This window comes from Anopheles merus, chromosome 3L (assembly GCF_017562075.2).
Source record: "Anopheles merus strain MAF chromosome 3L, AmerM5.1, whole genome shotgun sequence".
In the NCBI taxonomy this organism is placed as follows: Eukaryota; Metazoa; Arthropoda; class Insecta; order Diptera; family Culicidae; genus Anopheles; species Anopheles merus.
This window is the reverse complement of record NC_054085.1, coordinates 22,167,935-22,189,567: the sequence shown is the minus strand read 5'-3', so window position 1 is coordinate 22,189,567 and position 21,633 is coordinate 22,167,935. Positions and strand designations below refer to the sequence as shown.

General features: G+C 55.7%; 1 protein-coding gene across 50 annotated transcripts in view; it reads left to right on the top strand.

Annotated features, from left to right (window-relative positions):
* Positions 1-21,633, top strand: part of LOC121600004 (dystonin) — a 198,590-nt gene that overhangs the window by 156,908 nt on the left and 20,049 nt on the right. For 33 of the 50 annotated variants that reach the window (XM_041928224.1, XM_041928222.1, XM_041928223.1 and 30 more), the window contains 3 exons: positions 44-10,262; positions 13,846-13,992; positions 14,066-21,564. In XM_041928224.1, coding sequence (XP_041784158.1) covers positions 44-10,262; positions 13,846-13,992; positions 14,066-21,564 — 17,865 coding nt within the window. The remainder of the gene's footprint in view (positions 1-43; positions 10,263-13,845; positions 13,993-14,065; positions 21,565-21,633) is intronic. The other 17 variants (XM_041928238.1, XM_041928239.1, XM_041928234.1 and 14 more) reach the window with 2 other exon arrangements.

Sequence of the window (21,633 nt, the reverse complement as noted above, 5' to 3'; positions counted from 1 at the left end):
GCCCTTACACTGACGACTGCTTTCGCTTTTCCCCTTGTTCCAGAATTACCAAGATCACGAACAACAAACTGATCTACGATACGATCGATAAGAATGGCATGCCGACGATTGCCGCGTCCCAGCTGCGCGAGAACGGATCGCCCACGAAAGCAAAGCCCACGGATGGCGCAGGCGGCTACCCGACCAACGGTGCTTCCTCGGTGCAGTTCACGGAGATTCGCAGCCTGAAGCGAATTCAGCGCACGAGCGAAGCGGTCGGCACGAACGGTGAAGAGGACGGTGCCGCCCTGCTCGGCGACGGTGATAACATACTGAACACACCGGGCATTATCGATCCGACCACCGGTCGGACGCTGACCGTCGGTGAGGCGATCCGGTTGCGTGTGCTGGACGTGCGCAGCGGGCTGCTAAACGTGAGCACGACCGGTGAGCGCATCAGCCTGGAAGAGGCGGCCCTGCGCCAGCTGATCGATCCGGCGCTGGTGGGCAAACTGTTGCGGCCCGGGGCCGCCCTCGACCGGGACGGCCGCCCCCTGAGCCTACTGGAGGTGATCCAGAAGGAGATACTGGAGGCGGAGAACGGTGGATCGTACGAGAGTACGGAGAAGCGCATCAAGGTAACGACCGAAGGCATCAACGAGCGGCAGCATAGCGGCAGTAGTAGAGCGGCCATCGCTGACGGTGGTGGTAGTGGTGGTGCTGCGGCGGCGACGGTGGCGGCGACGACGACGGCGTCCTCCTCCTCGCAGCAGCAGCAGCGCGCTGTAAAGTATAGCACTAAGGAAGCAAAAAGTATTGTCGATGCGATCAAGCAGGGCCTGGTGGATGTGACGGCCGGCGGTGGCGGCGGCCTGTACCGCACGCCGTCCGGCCGGGAGCTTTCGCTGGCCGACGCGTACGAGTGCGGCTATTTGGTTAGGAGCGAGGCGATCAAGATAGCACCGCACACACTCTGTCTGGCCGATGCGCTGGCGCAGGGGCTGGTCGATACCGGCGGCTGGGTGACGGACCGTAACACTGGCGATACGTTCCGGCTGGACTCGGCCATCGAGCGGCAGCTGATCGATCCGCACGTGCGCGAGGTGGTGGACACCAAGCAGGACACGAAGGTAACGGTTGCGCAGGCGCTCGAGCAGGGCATCATCAACGCGCGCACCGGACGGTACATGAACCCGCAGACGAAGGAGAAGCTGACGTTTGCGGAGGCGCGGCACCGGCAGCTGATCGGCAAGCCGCTCACGCTGAAGGACGTGTGCGATCTGCACCTGTACGATCAGAGCGAGCGCATTGCGTCGCCGACGCGGCGCGAGCGGGTGAACATTCCCGGCGCGATCAGTTTGGGCGTGCTGGATGGGGAGAATGTGCGGTCGATCTTTAAGACGGGCGGGGCCGAACTGTTGACGCTGGCGGAAGCGATGGATCAGGGCATTGTGCTGCCGTTCGAAAATCGCTACCGGCATCACGAGACGGGCGAGCTGATGACGATTCCGGAGGCGGTCGATCGCGGGCTAATATCGTCCGTGTCGATACGGTCGATATTTAACATACACGGGTTTAAGGATCCGCACAGCGGCGAGTTTGTGTCGTTCAATATGGCGCTCGCGAAGAACGTGCTGCGCAAGCGGGACGGACAGTTTATGCTCGACAGTGGGAAGGGTGTGTTGCTGCCGCTGGGCGAAGCGGTGGGACTGGGGCTGGTGCGACCGGAGGTTTATGAGATGTTTAACCGGGCGATAGGTGTGCAGGATGACCGGGCGGACCGGGAGCTGTCGCTGATCGAGCTAGTGTATCGCGACCATATCGATCCGAAGACGGGCTTCCTGCTCGATGCCGCCCGCCGAGTGCTACCGCTCGAGCCGGCCATCGAGCGGAAGTTTATCACGCCCGAGGGAGCACTGCTGTTGATCAGCTTGCTAAACATTACGCTTACGACGGAGACGGTCACGAAAACGATCAAGCGCTACGTCACCATTACGCACACGGGCGATGCGCCGGAAGGGCAGCCCCAGGTGCTGCTATCGTTTACCGAAGCCGTACGGCAAGGTTTGATTGACGAGAAGACGCGCACGTACCGCGATCCGGCCACGGGCAATCTGTACTCCATCCAGCAGGCCCTCAACCATGGGCTGCTGCTGCCGGACACGGAAGCGCTACCTGAGCAGGCTGCGGGAGGGGCACCAAGTGGTAGCGGTGCTACCGCACCGATCCAGTTTGAAACGCGCGTAGTAAAGGGAGCGAACAGTCGCACGCTAAACATTACGACCGAGTACCTCGAGCGGGCCGACAGCGAGCTGCAAACGTTCGAGCTGCCGGCGAACGGATGGCCACTGAACGAAGCGATCGAGCGGCAGCTGCTAAACTCCGACACGGGCCTGCTGGTGATTCCGGGCACGGATCGATTGGTTAGCTTCGAGGAGTGCATTAAGCTGCAAATCATTAACCGCCAGTCGGCGTTCGTGTCCGATCCGAAAACACCGGAACGGCGCGTGACGATCGACCGGGCGCTAGAGAAGAAGATACTCGATCCGGTCGGGCGGTACAGTGCGCGCAAGGGCGCCGAGCCGCTCACGATGCGGCAAGCCATCGAGCAGGAGTATATCATCTTCGAACAGTGCCTACCGTCGGTGACGGTTGCTGACGGGTCGGAAAATCGAACGATACAGGTGACGAAACGCACCGGACAGCCGGATCGGGTGGAAATTTCAAGCACCTCGGCAATGAACTCCACCTTGGTGGAAGTGAAGGTGGTGGCCACACCGGAGCTCATGAGCCCCGAGCCGCTGCAGCTAGCGCCGGGCGTTATTTACGATCCCAGCACGGCGCTTGTCATTTTCGCTGAAACGGGACGGTCGGATAGTATACTGGGTGCGGTAGCGGGTGGCAAGATCGACCCGAGCCTGGTGCAGCTGGTCGATCCGGCGAACCCGGCCGGGGAGAAACTGTCGATAGCGGAAGCAATCAAGCGTGGCCTTATTGATGAGCAGACGGGTGAGATACGCACTGCCAGCGGTCCGATCAGTATGATCGAAGCCATCCAAAAGGGACTCCTATTAGTGGCTGGCGCTCCACTGGTTGCTGCCGCCGGAGCGATTGACTCCCTCAAGCTGTTTACCGATCCCGTCACGGGTGAGGAAATTCCAATCGAGCTGGCATACGAAAGGGGTCTTATTACCCGCAGCCAGCTGCCAAGCCCGGAGCGAGCGGCTCTGTTGAGGAAAAAGCTCAGCGTGGAAAGTAGACGATCGTCGGAGGGTATCACGACGGTGGTAACGAAAGCTGGCTCGCTTGAGTACGGCCAGGAGCCGAAAAAACTGCAGAAGATGCGTAAGTGTGTTCTGCGTCCGAAGGATGCGGCCGAACAGGGCATAATCGATGCCGACACGGCACAGAAATTGGAAGATCCGGCCCTATTTTCGAACCCATCCACGACGCTAGCAGATGTCCTGAAGAGTGGACAGTTGCAGGGCGAAAGTGGCAGGATCGTCGATCCTCAGCGGGGTCATGTGCTCAATTTGAAGCAAGCAGCCCAACGAGGTATACTGGATCTGCACGGTACGAACATGATCTTTGTGCCGATTGCACGCTGCCTAAGTCTGCCGGCGCTTGAGACGCAGGGCTTGCTGAACCCGTCCGACTCTCGAATATACCATCCCGAGTCTGGGCAGCTGCTGACGCTGCGTGAAGCGCTGTTGTGCGAAATTGTAGATCCCCTTGCGGAGATCACAGTGAACGAGCAATCCATGCCGCTGCAGCAAGCGATCAGTGCCGGTTTGGTGGACGAGGATCGTTGCACGATTGGTGGGGATTTGAAGATTGCCGATGCAATCGACCGGGGACTGTGCCAACCATCCAACTACGAGTCAAAGATACCGCCAATCGGAATGTCTCTGCCGGTGGTGGTGGAACGTGGTTTGCTGGACGTCGCGCGAAAGGAAGTAACACATCCAATCTCACGCGTCCCGATGCCTTTGGAGTCAGCGTTGAGGAATGACTTTATCATGGCTACTCCGTACACTCCCGACGTGGACGGTGTGCAACTGCTGAACGCCATCGATCGGGGTCGCATTGATACGACCAAGGGTACGTACAAGACCCCGCTCAAGGGTACGGCTGAGATAGTAGACATACCGCTGCGGGAAGCAATCGATACGGGCAAGCTTATTGTGAAGCCGCTGCCGAAATTGATCCAAAACTTGCAGGCCAACCATGCCGTCACGTCGGTACAAGAAACGGTGGCCGCATTCCATACCATCACCACCAAGACGGTAGAAATTCAGTCCGGCTATGCGCTGATCTCGGCGAACGAGGTTCAGGACTTGCAAACCGGCGCAATCATGTCTGTTGACGAGGCAGTTAAGCAGGGTATTATGACGCAACCCGAAGAAACGCGAGAAGAACTGACCCAGCAGGAGGTGAAAATTGGTTTGAATGAAGCATTACAGCGAGGGCTGCTAGATGTGACGAAGGGTACGTTTATCCATCCGAGCACTGGGGAAGTGATGTCGATTTCCGTAGCCGTCGATCGTGGCTTCATTGGATCCCACTCGTCGAGCGAGGAAACGCTCAACCGGTCGCCGGAAATGTCTCACAAAGCTATCGGAAAAGTGGATGTGGCCGAGAGCACGCCTTCTGATTCGCCGAAGAAGACGGTACCACTTGAAGCTAGTGGACAGTTGGGACCTTTGTCACAGCCTTCGGGTACGCCTGTTGGAGATGTTTTAGATCGCAGTCAAGTCGCACAGTCGGCACCTTCTGCTGCGGCTCCAAACAGCTCAACCGCTCCATCGAGTGGAAGCAACATTGGCAACAACATCAAGGATGCTGCCAAGCTTGGCCTTATGGCTGTGGTAGGTGCTCCGGTACTGGGAGGCATGGCCATTGCCGGGGCAGTAAAGAAAGCTTTCGAGAAGAAAGACAAAGGTGACACAGCTAGTGCGGCAGGTTTTGAGGTTGTTGGAAACATTGAGGAACCAACGGTACCGTTCGTAAATCTCGCAACGGACGAGATTGTGGATCCAACTGCTAATCAATTTGCTCAATCGCAACCGATGGCTGACTCCAGTGCTCAAAAGATGGCAGCTGAACATGACACTGAAAAGGCACCAGAAGCAATAGAAGCGCTGGAAAATGTCGAACAATTTGCAAAGGCTAAGGTAGAACCAGTCAAACCGGAAGAAAACTCTACCGTAAAAGAAGAACTGGTAACTCCAACCCCAGTAGGAACAGATAGCGGAGATCAGCTCCTTGCTCAGAAGAAGCCAGTAAAATCAGAAAAAGACTCGTTGAGCCAATTTTTAGACGCGGAAAAGTCTGCATCAGCAGCTGCTCAATTACCGCAAGAACAGGCAGGCTTGTCCAAACTTGCCGAAGTTTCCACGGATGTTGAGAGTGGAGCTTCGGACAAACTTTCTGCAGCAAATCCAAACACAGCTGCTCAAGATGCACCACAAACTGATTCGATTTCGAAATCAAAACAAACAGTTGAACAGGTGCCCGAAGTAGTCGAACAATCATTGAAAGTGGAGGAAGACACAACTCCACTTAAAACAAAATCTGTAGAGCAGGTTGTGGTTCCACAGACGATGAAGAGAACTGATTCCAGTAGTGATTCCACAGATGCCAACAATGAAAATAATAAGCCTGCATCTGTCCCTGAAGTTGCTGCAACATTTGGTACTGCAATTACTGATGTTAAGGCATCTGATGCTTCAGAAAAGCAGGACCAGATGGTGTCTCAGGAAGCTCCAAGCGTGAGTTCTTCAGAAGAAGTACAAAAAACAGAAACGATCCCTGAACCAACAACGCACAGCTCAGCTATTGAGGATGCTCACGTAGCTAAAACCTCCAATGTGCCAACAGCCATCCCAGAGGAAGAGATCGCTCCTCAACTCTCGGGAGATGTATCGTCCAACTTCCAGAAGGCAGAGGTACCAAGCACTACCGACGGTGGTGCTGGAAGTAAGCTAATGGATGCAGCCAAGTTAGGTCTCATGGCTGTCGTGGGAGCGCCTCTGCTGGCCGGCAAGGCAGTGGTAGATGCACTAAAGTCTGACAAGCAACCTGCAGCAGTAGGAGAAGTTGTAGCCTCCGGGGTAGAACCTACCGAGCGACACGTCACGTTCGTGGAACGTCCTTCGGAGCGTCCCGAACGGATGACACTGGGAGAGGCAATATCGCAGGGCAAAATTGATCCCAAGCACTGCCGCATCCTGGTAGACGATAAGCAGATGCCTTACACGGTAGAGGAGGGTCTAAATCAGGGCAACGTGCGCATCTACGATGTGGTTGACGTGCTGTCGAAGGAACGCATTTCGTTCGTCGAGGGCGAGGAAGGCGATGATGTACTTGTGCTGGATGCATCGCTTACCGAACAGCGGCTGGGCGAGCTGGGAGTGTATGATGTGGAGAAGGGATACTTCCTCGATCCAACGACCGGCGAGCGTGTATCGTTCCGGGACTTTATCTACAATGCTGGGGCACTGATCGATCCGACCACGATCTTTGTGAAGGATCTTGGCAGGAATCGGTTTGAGCGGTTAGATGTGGCTTTGAAGAAGCATCTGATCGATAAGCACACTGGGCATATGCTGGATAACAAGACGGGCAAGAAGATCAAGTTCGTGGAATGTTGCCGCAGGGGTTGGATCGTGCAGCGGGAGCCGGCGGGCGATGAAGATCTATCCCCGACCCTGGCCGAAGTCATTGACGCTGGGCAGATCAATCCGCAGACAGGTGAGTTCATTCAGAACAATGAAAGCATCCCAATTGCCGAAGCGTTGCGTGCAGGGTTCATTGACAATGATTCGCTGTCGGTGAGGGATCCTACCGATGGGCAGATCGTACCGCTAGCGGTGGCGATCGAGAAGGGCATCATTGATCTGAAGCTGGGTGTGCTGTTCAACAAGGACACGCAGGAAGAGATCGATTTGAACGAAGCGTACGTTAAGGGGTATATGCTGGAGGGCAAACGGAAGCCAATCTCGCTGGAAGCGGCCGTACTGAAGGGTTTGTACAATCCGGAATCGGGCCTCATTCTCGACACGATCACGGAGGAGATGGTGGACGTGCAGCAGTCCGTCGATAAGGGTATCGTCGATCCGAAGATCTCCAACGTGAAGGATACGAAGGAGAACACGCTGGTCCCGCTGCAGGATGCGCTCGACATGAAGCTGATCGATGCCGAATCGGGCAAGCTGAAAGATACCGCCAGCGATCAGCTTATGGCACTGGACGTGGCGGTTGAAAAGAACCTCATGGACACCAAGCACGTGACGCACAGCTTGATCGATGTGCTGAGCCGTGAGTTCTACAACCCGGCTACCGGCAAGATTCTCGACCCGGCCAATGGCGATGAAAGCAACCTGAAGGATGCAATCAACACGCAGCTGGTAGAGATCGACAGTGTGCTGATTCGGGATGAGGCACGCGAAAGCGTTGTCAAGTGTCGGGACGCCATTGCGAGTGGGCTGGTCGATGATGTGAGGGGCGTTTTGACACGGCCAGAACTTACGCTCGACCGGGCCTACCAGAAGGGGTACGTACTCAGCAACAAGAAACCGATCTCGTTGGCTGACGCACTGCTGCGCGGTTTTTACGACCCCACGACTGGGAAGCTCTTGCTGGAGGATGCACCAGCTGCCGTTACGCTCGAGCAAGCGATCGGTCAGGGTGAAATTTCCACCAACGATCTGATCGTGCGCGATCCCAAGAGCGGTACGGTGATCAGTCTCGCTGAGGCGATTCGTAGTGAGTTGGTAGATCCTGCCGCCGGTTTGGTGGTAGACTCCGCGTCCGGGTTGAGCATGGGCCTTGGGGAGGCGATGGATCGGGGGCTGATTGTGGCGTCGAAGCGGCGCTGCAGCCTGCCGGACGCCGTGTACCGAGGGCTGTACGATCCCAAGTCGGGCCAGTTCAGCAGCACCACCACGCCCGAACGGATGTCTACCGAGCGGGCGATACGGCGCGGGTTGTTGGATCCGGAATCGACGATCGTCACCGTCGGTGGCAAGATCGTTCCGTTCGAGCTTGCGATCGAGAACGGTACGGTGGATGTGCGCCGGGGAACGATTCGCGACGATGAAGGGGTGCGCATCGATTTCCGAGAGGCGTTCGATCGCGGTTTGCTGGTGGAAGTCCGCAAACCGATTGGGTTAAGTGAGGCCGTACTGAAGGGAATCTACCGGGAGGGCAATGGAAAGTTCGTGGAGCCTAAGACGGGCAAAAAATTAACGCTTGAACAGGCGATTGCGGGCAAACTGATCGATCCACACTCTGTGCAGGTGCGTGACGCGACCACAGGGTACTACAAGGATCTGGATCTGAACGAAGCGATAGCGACACAGTTTATCGATGGAGATAGTTCCAAGGTACGGCACGGTGATGGGTTGATAACGCTGAAGCACGCGTTCGACATCGGGCTGCTGTACGACCGGAAGGCCCCGGTAAGCCTGCAGCGAGCCATCCACCAGGGCATCTACGACGACAAGACGGTCAAATTCGTTGAGCCCGCTACCGGTCGCAAGATCACGCTGCAGGAAGCGACGCGCAAGTTTATCATCAATCCGCAGCTTCCGTGCTACTTTAACGAGCGGGACGAGACCATGCTCAATCTGTTCGAGGCGTGCCGGGCGAAGCTGATCGACCGGCGGGAGGGCGTATTCCGCGAGCCGGGCAGTGAGGTATTCATCCCGCTGAGTGAAGCGCTCGCTCTCGGTCTCATCGTGGACATTGAAAGTGCAGGCTTTGGGCTGTACGAAACGCTAGCGATGGGTTTCTATCGTCCCCAGACGGGGCAGATTCTGCACCCGATCACGGGCAGACAGATAACGCTGGAGGAGGCCTGCGATGAGGACATTGTAAGTCCGGCGGCATCGATTGTAAAGATTGCTTCCACGGGTCGGTACGTCCGATTGGACGAGGCTATCGAACAGGGTGTGATAGATGCGCAGGCTGGAATGTACAACCTGCCGGAGGGGAAGATTAATCTGCAGGAAGCACGTCGCAGGGGTCTGATCGTGACGAACCAGAAGTTGCTCTCGCTAGAAAAAGCCATCAAGATGGGGCTGTACCGAGGCGACGAGGGTGGTTTTGTTGAACCCAGCTCGGGCGACTTGCTCAACCTGCAGGAAGCGCTCGATGCCGGTCTGCTCGATTTCGAAACGACCGTGTACAAGGACGCAATCACCGGTCAGGATAAGCCGTTGCGTGCCGCCATGCATCAGGCCGACATTGACGTGGACAAGGGCAAGGTGCTCGATCGCAAGAACGATCGTGCGTACAACTTTGACGTCGCGTTCGGCAAGGGTCTGCTGGTAACGGTTAACCGTCCAATCACGGGCAAAATCCTGGAGCGCAAGGAATCGATCGATAACCTGCTGCAGGAGTCGCCCATCGGCAGGGGGCCGAAGGAAATGAGCCTGCAGGACGCTCTGCGCCACGATCTGCTCTCGCTCGAGGTGTCCGTGGTGCGCGATCCACGCACCGGGTTGTTTGTGCCGCTCCGGCAAGCGCTGCAGGACGGTGTCCTGCAGGAAGGTGCTCGTGCAACCGTCGATCCCAAGCTGCTCTTCTTCACCTTCGACAACGACTGCGTAGTGTACGTGCGCGAACCGCTCAGCTTCGATCGGGCCGTCGAGTGCCAGCTGCTCGATCTAACGACCGGCCGCTTTCTGTCTGTACCGTCTGCATCCTCCACCGCCCAACCCGGTCCAGCCCCGAGCTCCGAGCCATCGGCCGCCACCATCACCCTCCGGGACGCCATCGTGCAGGGGCTGATCGATCCCGAGTCGGTCCTGCTGAAGGACGGTGCCAAGCGCAAGCTGCTGCACCTGCCGGAAGCTTTCCGCAAGGGTTTAATAGAGCCGGAAAAATCGAACGTGCTGGATACGGCCAGCTCGAAGCTGGTCCCGCTGCAGGCGGCCGTCGAGACCGGGCTGCTGACGACGCCCCGGCGTGCGTTCGGGCTGCTCGAGGCGCTCGATTATCAGCTGTACGCGCCGGCCGAGGGCAACTTCCGCGATCCGTTCCACCATGCGGCCCCGGCCCGGACGCTCGCGGCCACGATCGAGGCCGGCCTGATCGATCCGTCCACGACGGTGGTGCGGGACAGTGTCGGTAAAGGTAGCGCCATTGTGCCGCTCGCGTCCGCCATCGCGAGCGGGCTGGTCGATGCCGCGCGCGGCCACTACCACGGCGACGATCGCGAACCGATCGATCTCGTGCAGGCGCGCGAGAAAGGATATCTATTGCTAGCGGAGCAACGGGTAAGTCGCCACCCCGCCGTGGGTGCTGCTGCACGAGAACAACCCCCAAACTCCCCTCTCCTTTGCGCTGTTTTCTTTCCCCGCCTCCCCCCCAATGCTCTCCCAAAACCTACAGCGCGGTGTGTGCCCCCTTGCTGGTGGTGTTCCCTCCTATGTTCTAGGCTCTCCTCTTACATGTGGGGCGTTTCGTGTTCTTTTCTGTTATAGCTGATTTGTTTTCCTTTTTGTTTACCCCTACCATACGAATGAAAACACCAACCTATGACGGGTCGTCGTTTCAGCTCATGTTTTGTGTTCTTCACATAATACCTTTCATCTTTTGGCCTTGAAATTCATTCTTTCATTTTGGATTTTTACCGTTCAAAATCGCAATCTCTAACCAGCCATTCATTGCTTGGATGATTTTTCTTCTTCTGTAAATCTGTTTTAATGCAACCAAAATTTCCTCGAGTTCTGTTTTTGGCACTTTGTTTTGTCTCATAGCTCTCTTGTACGCTGTATGGCATTTTATTAGTACTATGCAAAAGAGCAGGACTGTAAAATGTTTAAAGAATGTCAACCACTTACAAAAAATGCTAAACTGAATGCGTTTGGGTGTTTTTTTCGTTTTATCTATTACATTGTTCTCTTCATTTTTCCCCTATCTTTGTCTCTTTAAATGTTGGTTGGATCATTTTCATTCAAAAGTTCAATCGTAAAAGACCAGTTTTCAGCAAGTTAAGCAACAAATAATTATTGAATAATCAATACACAAATACTTACACTTAATATAATACTTACCTAAAAAACCTGAACACTTCCTTTTCTAAATGAGATTTATTTAATCTTCTTAATTAGATTGTTCTTCTTGATTCTATGAATAACATTTAGAAGAAAGAAAAAACTTAATCTTAACAAATTATTGAAACTACAATTCATTCAAGAACTTACTGAACTCTGGTAAAGAAATCTTTTCTTATGACTTCTTCTGACAATTTTCCCCGTCCTTTCACTAACACTTTCTATTGTCTTTTATATTTTTTTGTCGAATTAATCCATGAAATATCGTTACTCCTGAACAAAAAAAAAAAAAACAAAAATCTATGAAATATTGTATTTCTCTCTTTTCCTTAAATATATTATAGAATGTTTCGCTTTTTCTTCCTTTAAGATGTTTAACAATTACTACTTCTGTTACTGTATGTTGTCATTTAAAACGCAAACTAAGGATATTGTTTTCAATTTTATTTACTAATTACTTCTGCATTCAATTTCCGTCGGCTTCTCTTATTTTAATATGCTCTTTACGTATATTGTCTTTATTTGTTTGCTTAACTGTCTCAAAACTGGTGGCTCTTGTTGATGGTGAGGGTAAACTTTCCCCTACCGATAGTATTTTTTTTATCAACTAGTACCAAGCACACACCCTCCAAGAGACGTGGGATGTTGTGGTAATGATCATGTTAGTGTATTTGCTCCTAGTGGAAATTTGATCTAGAGTAATTGCTCCCAACAGTATAATAATCGTGTAGCGATCACGTATCAAACCCTATCACTTTAGCAGAGAGTTCACGAATCATCCGATCATGAGACGCTTGGCGGAAAATACGCGCTCCACCAGCGCCTATGGCTCATCCTCCCATGCTCATTATTGGGGAAACAAAATATTTTCTGTTCTCTTTTATCATTGGATTGTTCCTTCACTTCATCCTACCATGGTGCATAACATAACAGTCGTTCCAAATCTACGCTACACATGCAATGTTTTCGCCGAGTGATGACACCTACACCTAAACAATTTACAAAACAATCAAAACCATTTGCATGCGGTGTGCAATGAAAGTTACAACAACAACAACAACAAGCGGAATGAAAACACGCGAATGCGCTATTGTGTGCCTTGCGCGGGGGAAAATCGGCTGCCAAAACTGCAAAATCAATACCAACTGTGTGTGTGTGTGCGCGTGCTTCTGTGTGTAAAACATAATTAAGGTGCACTAGAGCACCATAAGCTTCAGATAGGTAGTTTGATGGTTTAGGGCAACCACAGGGAAGTACAGGAGATATTTGTAACAGAATAGGAAGAAGATGAAAGAATAGTAGTAGGACAGCAGTAGAGGATCATTTCAAACAAGCAATAGGATCCAGTCTTTTTAATTTCTAAAGCAGGGCACAATCAGAATACGCTGCTTCAAGATGTGCGTCAAAAATCTTCAATACTTTTTTCTTCCATTTTTGTATAGTTTTTTTAAGATAGTGTTCATAGTCTCTCCTACACTCTAGCTGCAACGACTATGTTGTACTCACCGTACTGGTTTTACAGTAGTTATACCTTCTTAGTGTAAGACTTACCCAAAACCAAACTTATGTTTTCCACTTTTCAGGATTTGTAAATAGTAAACTTTTACCTAGAGCGAGCAATTTAGATTAATATCCTTGCGGAGCAAGAAATCACAACATTAATAGCGATGCGTACTACTAACACACACCGTATTCTCGCACCCCTTTATGGCACGAAGAGCTGAACATTGAATCCACAATTAACAACTAACACCACTGCTCACTAAATGTCTAGATGTATGCACCACCAGTAGCTAGAATCTAACATGCAAACAAACATTAGGGGTGTTGGGTTGTTTTTGTTTGTTATAGTAATCACTTAGTATCTAGTGTGTTCCGAGTGGTACAAGATAGATCCTACAATGCCTCACTAAAAGCCGGCACTAAAGGATTTGCTGAAAAACACTCTCTTGACCACGCTGCTTGGTTAACAACAAAACCCTTTGCCGCTGAATATGTTTTGAGACTGTTGTTTCTATTTACTCTCTACTGGTTTGCTTAATTATTTTCTCTGCTGTGTGTTTTTTTGCCTGGTTTTTGTTGTTTGATTGTTTCCTTTTTTTATGTTCTTGCGTGTGATTGTGTGATTTGTTCTTCCCTCTTATTTGTCTATCCACTTTTGTGTGTACTCCACATTCCGGTGTTTCCTCTTGTGCATTCCATACTGTTTTTTTATTGTATCTCTTTTTTAATTATCTCTAATGTACACTTCTTTCCAGCATATACGTTTTTATCTTCATCGGTGTGTTTGTCTGTTTGTTTTGTTTTATATATCTACGTTTCTTCTTCATTGATTTATGCTACCTGTGTTTTTGTTTATTATGTCTTTGGTTTTGTTTGTTTTCTGTTTCTGTTTATTTTTCTGTTGGTTTGTTTGTATGTACTACTTTTTAAATACTCTCTTTCATCTTCTTTCGCTGTATGTTTCTTTACTTTCTAGAACCAGTGTGTGAATTATCATCATCATTAATATTCCAGCCATTGTTTTATTTTACCTCAACCTGATTTATTGTTTTATTGGCTTGCGTTATTGATAATTTGTACTGTTCGTTGTGTATCATATACATTATTTTCCAAAATTATTGATAAAATCATTTGTGTACATTCCTTCCATATGTAATCTCGTTTGTAAACGATGATTTGTAAACATCCAACAGTATATGTGCTTATATGTACATTTCGTGTGATGTGTATTAACTGTAAGTTTTGTTATTTCTTCCCTCCTATCCTTGCGTCTTATCGTACGAATCTACGCAACCCACAGCAAGCAGTGATTGAGAAATTCGCTCTCTGTGAGGACCACCTGGCCAAGCTCCTGGAATGGATAACTCGTGTCGAACAAGACATTGCCGCCGTGGGAGGACCCAAGGAACGCGTCGACGATCTGCGCAACCAGATCAACTCGCTGAAGGTTTGTGTAAAAGAAACTAAACCTGTTGCTTCTGAAGCAATTATTTTATTTATTATTGTTCCCTTGCCTACAGCAAATCAAGGAAGACATCGATGGACAGAGCCGTCCCGTTGCTTCCTGCTTGGATCAAGTGCGTCAGCTCGTGCTGACCGGTGGAGATGTGCTGAGCGCACCCGAGGTAGCCGCCCTCGAGACGTCGGGCCGTGAACTGCGCGCCCGTGTCGACAAGGCGCAGGATCGCACCGGCAAACTGCTGCGTCGCCTGGGAGCTGCCCGCGACGAGCTGGGCAAGCTGCGCACCGAGCTCGATACGTTCTCCAGCTGGCTGCAGTCGTCGCGCCGCACGCTAGAGGATAAGGAAAGCACGCTGTCCGATCTGCACAATCTGCCCTCGCAGTCCGACACGGTGAAGGAGTTCCACAGCGACGTGATTGCCCATCAGGCGGATCTGCGCTTCATCACGATGTCGGCCCAGAAGTTTGTCGACGAGTGCAAGGATTATCTGGGCGTGCTGAACGATTTCCGCACCACGCTGCCGGATCGTTTGCCGCACATTGAGCAAATATCCAGCTCGGACAGTCCGATTCGTCAGGAGGTGTCGCTAGTGACGGCCCAGTACCGCGATCTGCTGAACCGTGCCAACGCGCTGTTGGATCGTTTGGCCGGGCTCGGTAATCGTCAGCGAGACTATCAGGAATCGCTGGAAAAGGTGCGCAGCTGGTTGCGTGACGTGCAGCCGCGCGTCAGCAGCGTCCTTTCGGACCCGATCGCTGCCGATCCGCAATCGGTGCAGGACCAGATGAATCAGACGAAGGCGCTGCAGAGCGAATTCCTGTCGCAGGGCCGTCTGCTCGACAATGTGCAGCACAGTCTCGATGCGCTGCTGAAATCGCTGGCCGGCCGGTTGAGCCCGTCGGAAGTGTCCGCGCTGGAGATACCGGTAGAGGAGGTGAAGGACAAGTACAGCCAGCTGCTGGAAGCGCTTGGCGATCGTTCGAAGCTGCTCGACACGGCCCTGGTACAGTCGCAGGGTGTACAGGATGCACTGGACGGACTCGCCGTGTGGATCAACCAGTCGGAGGAGAAATTCAAGCTGCAGAACCGCCCGGCCTCGCTGATAAAGGATCGTCTCAACGAGCAGGTGCGCGAACACCGTGGCCTGCTGAACGATCTCGAGTCGCACCGCACGAGCCTCGAAAGTGTAACGCTCTCGGCGCAGGAGCTGATGGCTACGCCTTCCAATACGCGTCTCGCCAAGCGCATCGAGAGCAACCTGAGCGACGTGACGGGACGCTTCGAGAAGCTGCTGGACAAGGCGCTGAAGCGGGGCGAATTCCTGGAGGACACCATGTCCCAGCTTACGAAGTTCCTGAACGATTCATCCAATCTGGAACACGAACTGACGGCACTGAACGAAGCGCTCGAGGGACGTGAGCTGGCCTCGCTGCCGGCGGAAGTGTTTGCCCAGCGCATGGTCGAGCTGTCCCGGCTGAAGGAAGATTTGCGTCCGCAGTACGAAGCCACGGTTCGGCTGGGCAAGGATCTGGTCGCCAAGCGCGACGTGACTGATACGGGCGTGGTGCGCGATCTGGTGAAGGTGCTGGAGAACCTGTGGAAGACGACGGTCACCACGTTGGAGGAGAAGCTGAAGCTGTCCAAGCAGAAGGCGGAACAGCTGCACGCGTACGAGAATCTGAAGGATCAGGTGCTGGTGTGGCTTTCGAGCATTGAGACGCGCACGAACAACCTGGCACCGGTGGCGGTCGATGTCGATGCGATCAAGTTCCAGATCGAGGAGGTTCGCCCGCTCGTCAAGGAGCATCGCGAGTACGGTGTGACGATCGATCGCGTCAACGATCTCGGCGCCCAGTACGATGCGCTGATTCGCCCGGACAGTCCGACGCGCAAGCGCTCGGTGTACAGCCCGATCAAGCGGTCGAACGTGAGCCCGATGCGGCGCATGTCGGGCGATGCACGATCGCCCAGCCCAACCAAGGGTGGCCCGTCGCCGCTATCGCCCGCGAGCGGATCGAGCGGATTCGGTAGCCGGCGATCGTCGCAGGACGGTTTCCAGCTAACCGATCTGACTCCGATCCAGCAGCAGCTGACGGAAATCAACAACCGGTACAGTCTGGTCGGGGCCCGGCTGAACGATCGCCAGAACGAGCTGGATTCGGTGCGCGACGAGGTGCGCAAGCACCAGGAGAATCTGAAGACACTCGCCAGCTTCCTGGACAAAATTCACCGCCAGGTACCGCGTGACGTCATCGGCAACAAGGAGGAGGCGGACCGGTGCAACAAGCAGGCGCGCAAGATTCTCGAGGAGATGTACGAACGGCAAAGCCTGCTCGACTCGACCAAGGCGCAGGTGAAGGATCTGCTGAAGCGCAAGCCGGACGTGCAGGGCGCGGAGCGGCTGCGGGCCGAGCTGGACACCGTTGCCGATCGCTGGAAGAACCTGAACGATCTGTGCAAGGATCGCATCACGTTCTCGGAGCATCTGCGCGACTTCCTCGACACGCACGACAATCTGAACACGTGGCTGGCGGCGAAGGAGCGCATGCTGACCGTGCTGGGACCGATCTCGTCGGACCCGCGTATGGTGCAGAGCCAGGTGCAGCAGGTGCAGGTCCTGCGGGAGGAGTTCCGTGGCCAGCAGCCGCAGCTGAACCACCTGCAGGAGGTTGGCAATGCCGTGCTGGAGCATCTGCGCGAATCCTCGCCCGAAGGGCAGGCCGTCTCGACGAAGCTGCGCAACGTGCAGAAGAAGTGGGACGAGCTGGTGGCCCGATTGGACGAGCGTGCCCAAAGCCTCGGTGCCGCTGCCGACAGCTCGAAGGAGTTCGATGCGGGACTGAACCGCTTGCGCGAGGCACTGCAGACGATTAGCGATAATCTCGACTCGCTGCCAACGGACCGGGACCATCAGGAGACGCTGCGCAAGATCGAGAACCTCGAGCGCCAGCTGGAGGGCCAGCGGCCGCTGTTGGCCGACTCGGAAGCGGCCGCCGAAACGCTCTGCCGCGTGCTGAGCGATCCGGTGTCGCGTGCCGACGTGAATGCGCGCGTTGCTGCCGTCGGCAAGCAGTACCAGACGCTGCAGAAGAAGCTCGACATGCGCAAGGCCGAAACGGATGCGGCACTGCGCGACGGTCGCCAGTTTGCGGAAACGTGCGCCAAGACGCTGGGCTGGCTGTCGGGTGAGCTGGGCAACCTGACCGATCGCTTGCTCGTGTCGGCCCACCGGCCGACGCTGCAGCACCAGATCGACACGCACGAGCCGGTGTACCGGGAGGTGATGGGCCGGGAGCACGAGGTGATCATGCTGCTGAACAAGGGGCGCGATTTGCAGGACCGGCCGGGCCAAACGGCGGACCGCGGGATGCAGCGCGATCTGGAGAAGATTGCGCAGCAGTGGGACCGGCTTCGGTCCGCCGCTGTCGACCGCCACTCGCGGCTGCAGACGTGCATGGAGCACTGCAAGAAGCATGCGGCCGCGTCGGAAGCGTTCCTGTCGTGGCTGCGTGGCGCCGAGGACAAGCTGTCCCTGCTGAAGCCGGGCCTGCTGAAGAAGCAGCAGCTCGACCAGCAGCTGCGCGACCTGCAAACCTTCCGCAGCGACGTGTGGAAGCGTTCGGGCGAGTACGAGACGTGCCGCAGCCTGGGCGAAACGTTCATCGGCGCGTGCGACGTGGACAAGGAGGCGATCAAGGCGGAGCTGCAGGACATGAAGGATCGCTGGGAGCGGCTGAACAACGAGCTGCTGGCTCGTGCGCAAACGCTCGAAACGTGTGCCAAGCGGTTGGGCGACTTCAACGAGGAGCTGCGCGATCTCGACCACGCCGTCGGGCGCTGCGAGGACCGTCTTGCGGCGCACGACGCGCTGGGCGGTGCGGCGAAGGATCCGAAGCTGCTGGAGCGCGTCCGTGCCATCAAGGATGATGCCGCGGCACTGCGCAAACCGCTGCAGTCGGTGCGTAAGCTGGCGGGTGAAATCGCGGCTGAAGCTCGGGCTGCTGGCGGCGACGGTGATCATCTGAAGTCGGAAGTGGATGGTATTTCCGATCGCATTGAAGATCTGCACGCTCGCTTGGATGACCGGTGTGGTGAGCTGCAGTCGGCCGCTACCGCGGTGTCGCAGTTCAACGATCAGGTGAAGCTGCTCGGTGTGGATTTGAACGATCTGGAGCAACAGGTTGATTCGCTGCATCCACCAGCGCGCGAGATTAAGGTCGTGCTGAACCAGCTGGACGAGGTGGCCGGCATACTCGGCAAGATCGACCGGGCCGCGTCGAACGTGAGCGAGGTGGAGCGGGCCGGTGAGCAACTGGTCGACTGTGGCTTCGCGCCCGACACTGCCCAAACGCGCGACCAGATCGGAACGCTGCGCAAGCAGCTCGGTCGGCTGGAGAACCGGGCCCGCGATCACGACGATGCACTGCAGCGCGCACTGAAGGCGCTGGAGAAGTTCTACGACTTGCACCAGCACACGCAGGAAGATTTGGGCGACGTGAGCGATCAGCTGAAGAAGATGAAGCCGGTCAGCTCGGAGCTGGAGCAGATTCGCCACCAGCAGGAGGACTTCCGCCGATTCCGCCAGCGCGTGGTGGAACCGCTCACCGGCAAGATCGATGAGCTGAACCGGCTGGGACAGGATCTGATCCGCTCGGCGCAGGGCGGCGTACCGACCGCACTGCTCGAGAAGGATCTGGAGAAGATCAACGATCGCTGGAACGACCTGAAGGAGAAGATGAACGAGCGCGAGCGCCGACTCGACGTGGGTCTGCTGCAGTCGGGCAAGTTCCAGGAAGCGCTGGACGGGCTGTCCGAATGGTTGAAGGTGACGGAGGAGATGGTTGCCAACCAGAAGCCCCCGTCGGCGGACTACAAGGTCGTGAAGGCGCAGCTGGCCGACCAGCCGTTCCTGATGAAGATGCTGTCCGATCGGCAGGAAACGATGGCATCGATGTTCGAGCTGGGCCAGGAAGTGGCCGCTGGATGCGACGCGTCCGAGAAGGCCGCCATCGAACGGCAGCTGAAGGAGCTGATGCGGCGGCTGGACGATCTAACCGATGCGGCCCAGCGCCGTACGCACGACCTGGAGCAGGCGATGCACGTGGCGAAGCAGTTCCAGGATCAGCTGATCCCCCTGACCAAGTGGCTGGACGGTGCGGAGCGCGCCGTGAAGGCGATGGAGCTGGTGCCGACGGACGAGGAGAAGATTCAGGCGCGCATTCGCGAGCACGAGCAGCTGCACGACGAAATTCTGTCCAAGAAGCCCGACTTTACCGAGCTAGCCGACATTGCCGCTCAGCTGATGGAGCTGGTCGGCGATGATGAGGCGGTGACGCTGAGCGAGAAGGTCAAGAACACGACCGACCGGTACACGGATCTGGTGGTGGCTAGCGAAAACATTGGCCACGTGCTGAACGAATCGCGGCAGGGACTGCGCCATCTGGTGCTCACCTACCAGGATCTGGTTTCCTGGATGGAGAAGACGGAGGGTAGACTGCAGCGGTTCAAGATCATCCCGGTGCACACCGAGAAGCTGCTCGAGCAGATGAACGCGCTGGTAATGCTGAACGAGGAGATTGCCAGCCGCTCGCCGAACGTGGAGTCGACGGTGGAGGCCGGCTCGGAGCTGATGAAGCACATCTCCTCCGACGAGGCGTTGCAGCTGAAGGACAAGCTGGACTCGCTGCAGCGTCGCTACGGCGAGCTGACGACGAAGGGTGGCGATCTGCTGAAGCACGCTCAGGATGCCCTCCCGCTGGTGCAGCAGTTCCACGATAGCCATCTGCGGCTGGTGAACTGGATGCAGGCGGCCGAAGCTTCGCTTGCAACGGGCGATGCGAACGAGAACGATATCGCTCGCCTGGAGGCGGAGCTGAGCGAAATCCGTCCACTGCTGGAGCAGGTGAACTCGATCGGTCCGCAGCTGTGTCAGATTTCGCCCGGCGAAGGTGCGTCGACGATCGAGGGCATTGTGACGCGCGACAACCGTCGCTTCGAAGCGATCGTCGAGCAGATCCAGCGCAAGGCCGAGCGTCTGCACTTGAGCAAACAGCGCTCGAACGAGGTAACGGCCGATATCGACGAGCTACTGGAGTGGTTCCGCGACATGGACGCTACGCTGCGCGATGCCGATCCGCCGGCAATGACGCCGAAGCTGGTACGTACGCAGCTGCAGGAGCACCGGTCGATCAACGACGACATCTCGAGCCAGAAGGGACGCGTGCGCGACGTAACGGCTGCGGCGAAGAAGGTGCTGCGCGAATCGCAACCGAACGACAACACGATTGCGCTGCGCGAGAAGCTCGAGGACCTGAAGGAGGTCGTCGAAACGGTGGCCGCACTGTGCTCGAACCGTCTGTCGGTGCTCGAGCAGGCGCTGCCACTGTCGGAGCACTTTGCCGACTCGCACACCGGGCTCGCGACCTGGCTGAACGACATGGAGCATCAGATCTCGATGCTGTCGATGCCGGCCCTGCGCCCCGACCAGATCGCCATCCAGCAGGACAAGAACGAGCGGCTAACGCAGTCGATCGCCGAGCACAAGCCGCTGCTGGACAAGCTGAACAAAACGGGCGAAGCGCTGATGGCACTGGTGGCGGACGACGATGCGGCCAAGATTGGCGAGATACTGGACTCGGACAATGCGCGGTATGCCGCGCTGCGCACGGAGCTGCGCGATCGCCAAAATGCGCTCGACCAGGCGCTGCAGGAGTCGGCCCAGTTCTCGGACAAGCTGGAGGGTATGCTGCGCGCGCTGCAAAACACCGCCGAGCAGGCCAACCAGGCCGACCCGATCTCGGCCCATCCGCCCAAGATTCGGGACCAAATCGACGAAAACGTGGCGCTGGTGCAGGACATCGACAAGCGCGGGGAAGCGTTCGCCGCGGTACAGCGTGCGGCGAGCGATGTCATCTCGAAGGCTACGAACCAGTCGGATCCGGCCGTGCGCGACATCAAGAAGAAGCTGGACAAGCTGAACGCACTGTGGGGCGATCTGCAGAAGACGACGGCGAAGCGGGGCACGGCGCTGAACGATACGCTCGGCGTGGCGGAGAAGTTCTGGAAGGAGATGCAGGCGGTGATGGAGACGCTGAAGGAGCTGCAGGAGGCGCTGCAGACGCAGGAACCGCCCGCCGCCCAGCCGCAAGCGATCCAGAAGCAGCAGGTCGCGCTGCAGGAGATTCGCCAGGAGATCGACCAAACCAAGCCGGAGGTGGAGCAGGTGCGCCGCACCGGCAGCAACCTGATGTCGCTGTGCGGCGAGCCGGACAAGCCGGAGGTGAAGAAGCACATCGAAGACTTGGACAACGCGTGGGACAACATTACGGCGCTGTACGCGAAGCGCGAGGAGAACCTGATCGACGCCATGGAGAAGGCGATGGAGTTCCACGAGACGCTGCAGAACCTGCTGAGCTTCCTGAAGCGGGCCGAGGAGCGGTTCCAGAACCTTGGACCGCTCGGCTCGGACATCGAGGCGGTGAAGAAGCAGATCGAGCAGCTGAAGCACTTCAAGGACGACGTCGACCCGCACATGGTGGAAGTGGAGGCATTGAACCGGTAAGTGCTGGCCGTGCGTTAACGAGCATCCCATTTCGTGGAAAAGAGCCGCGAACATCGCCAAACCGA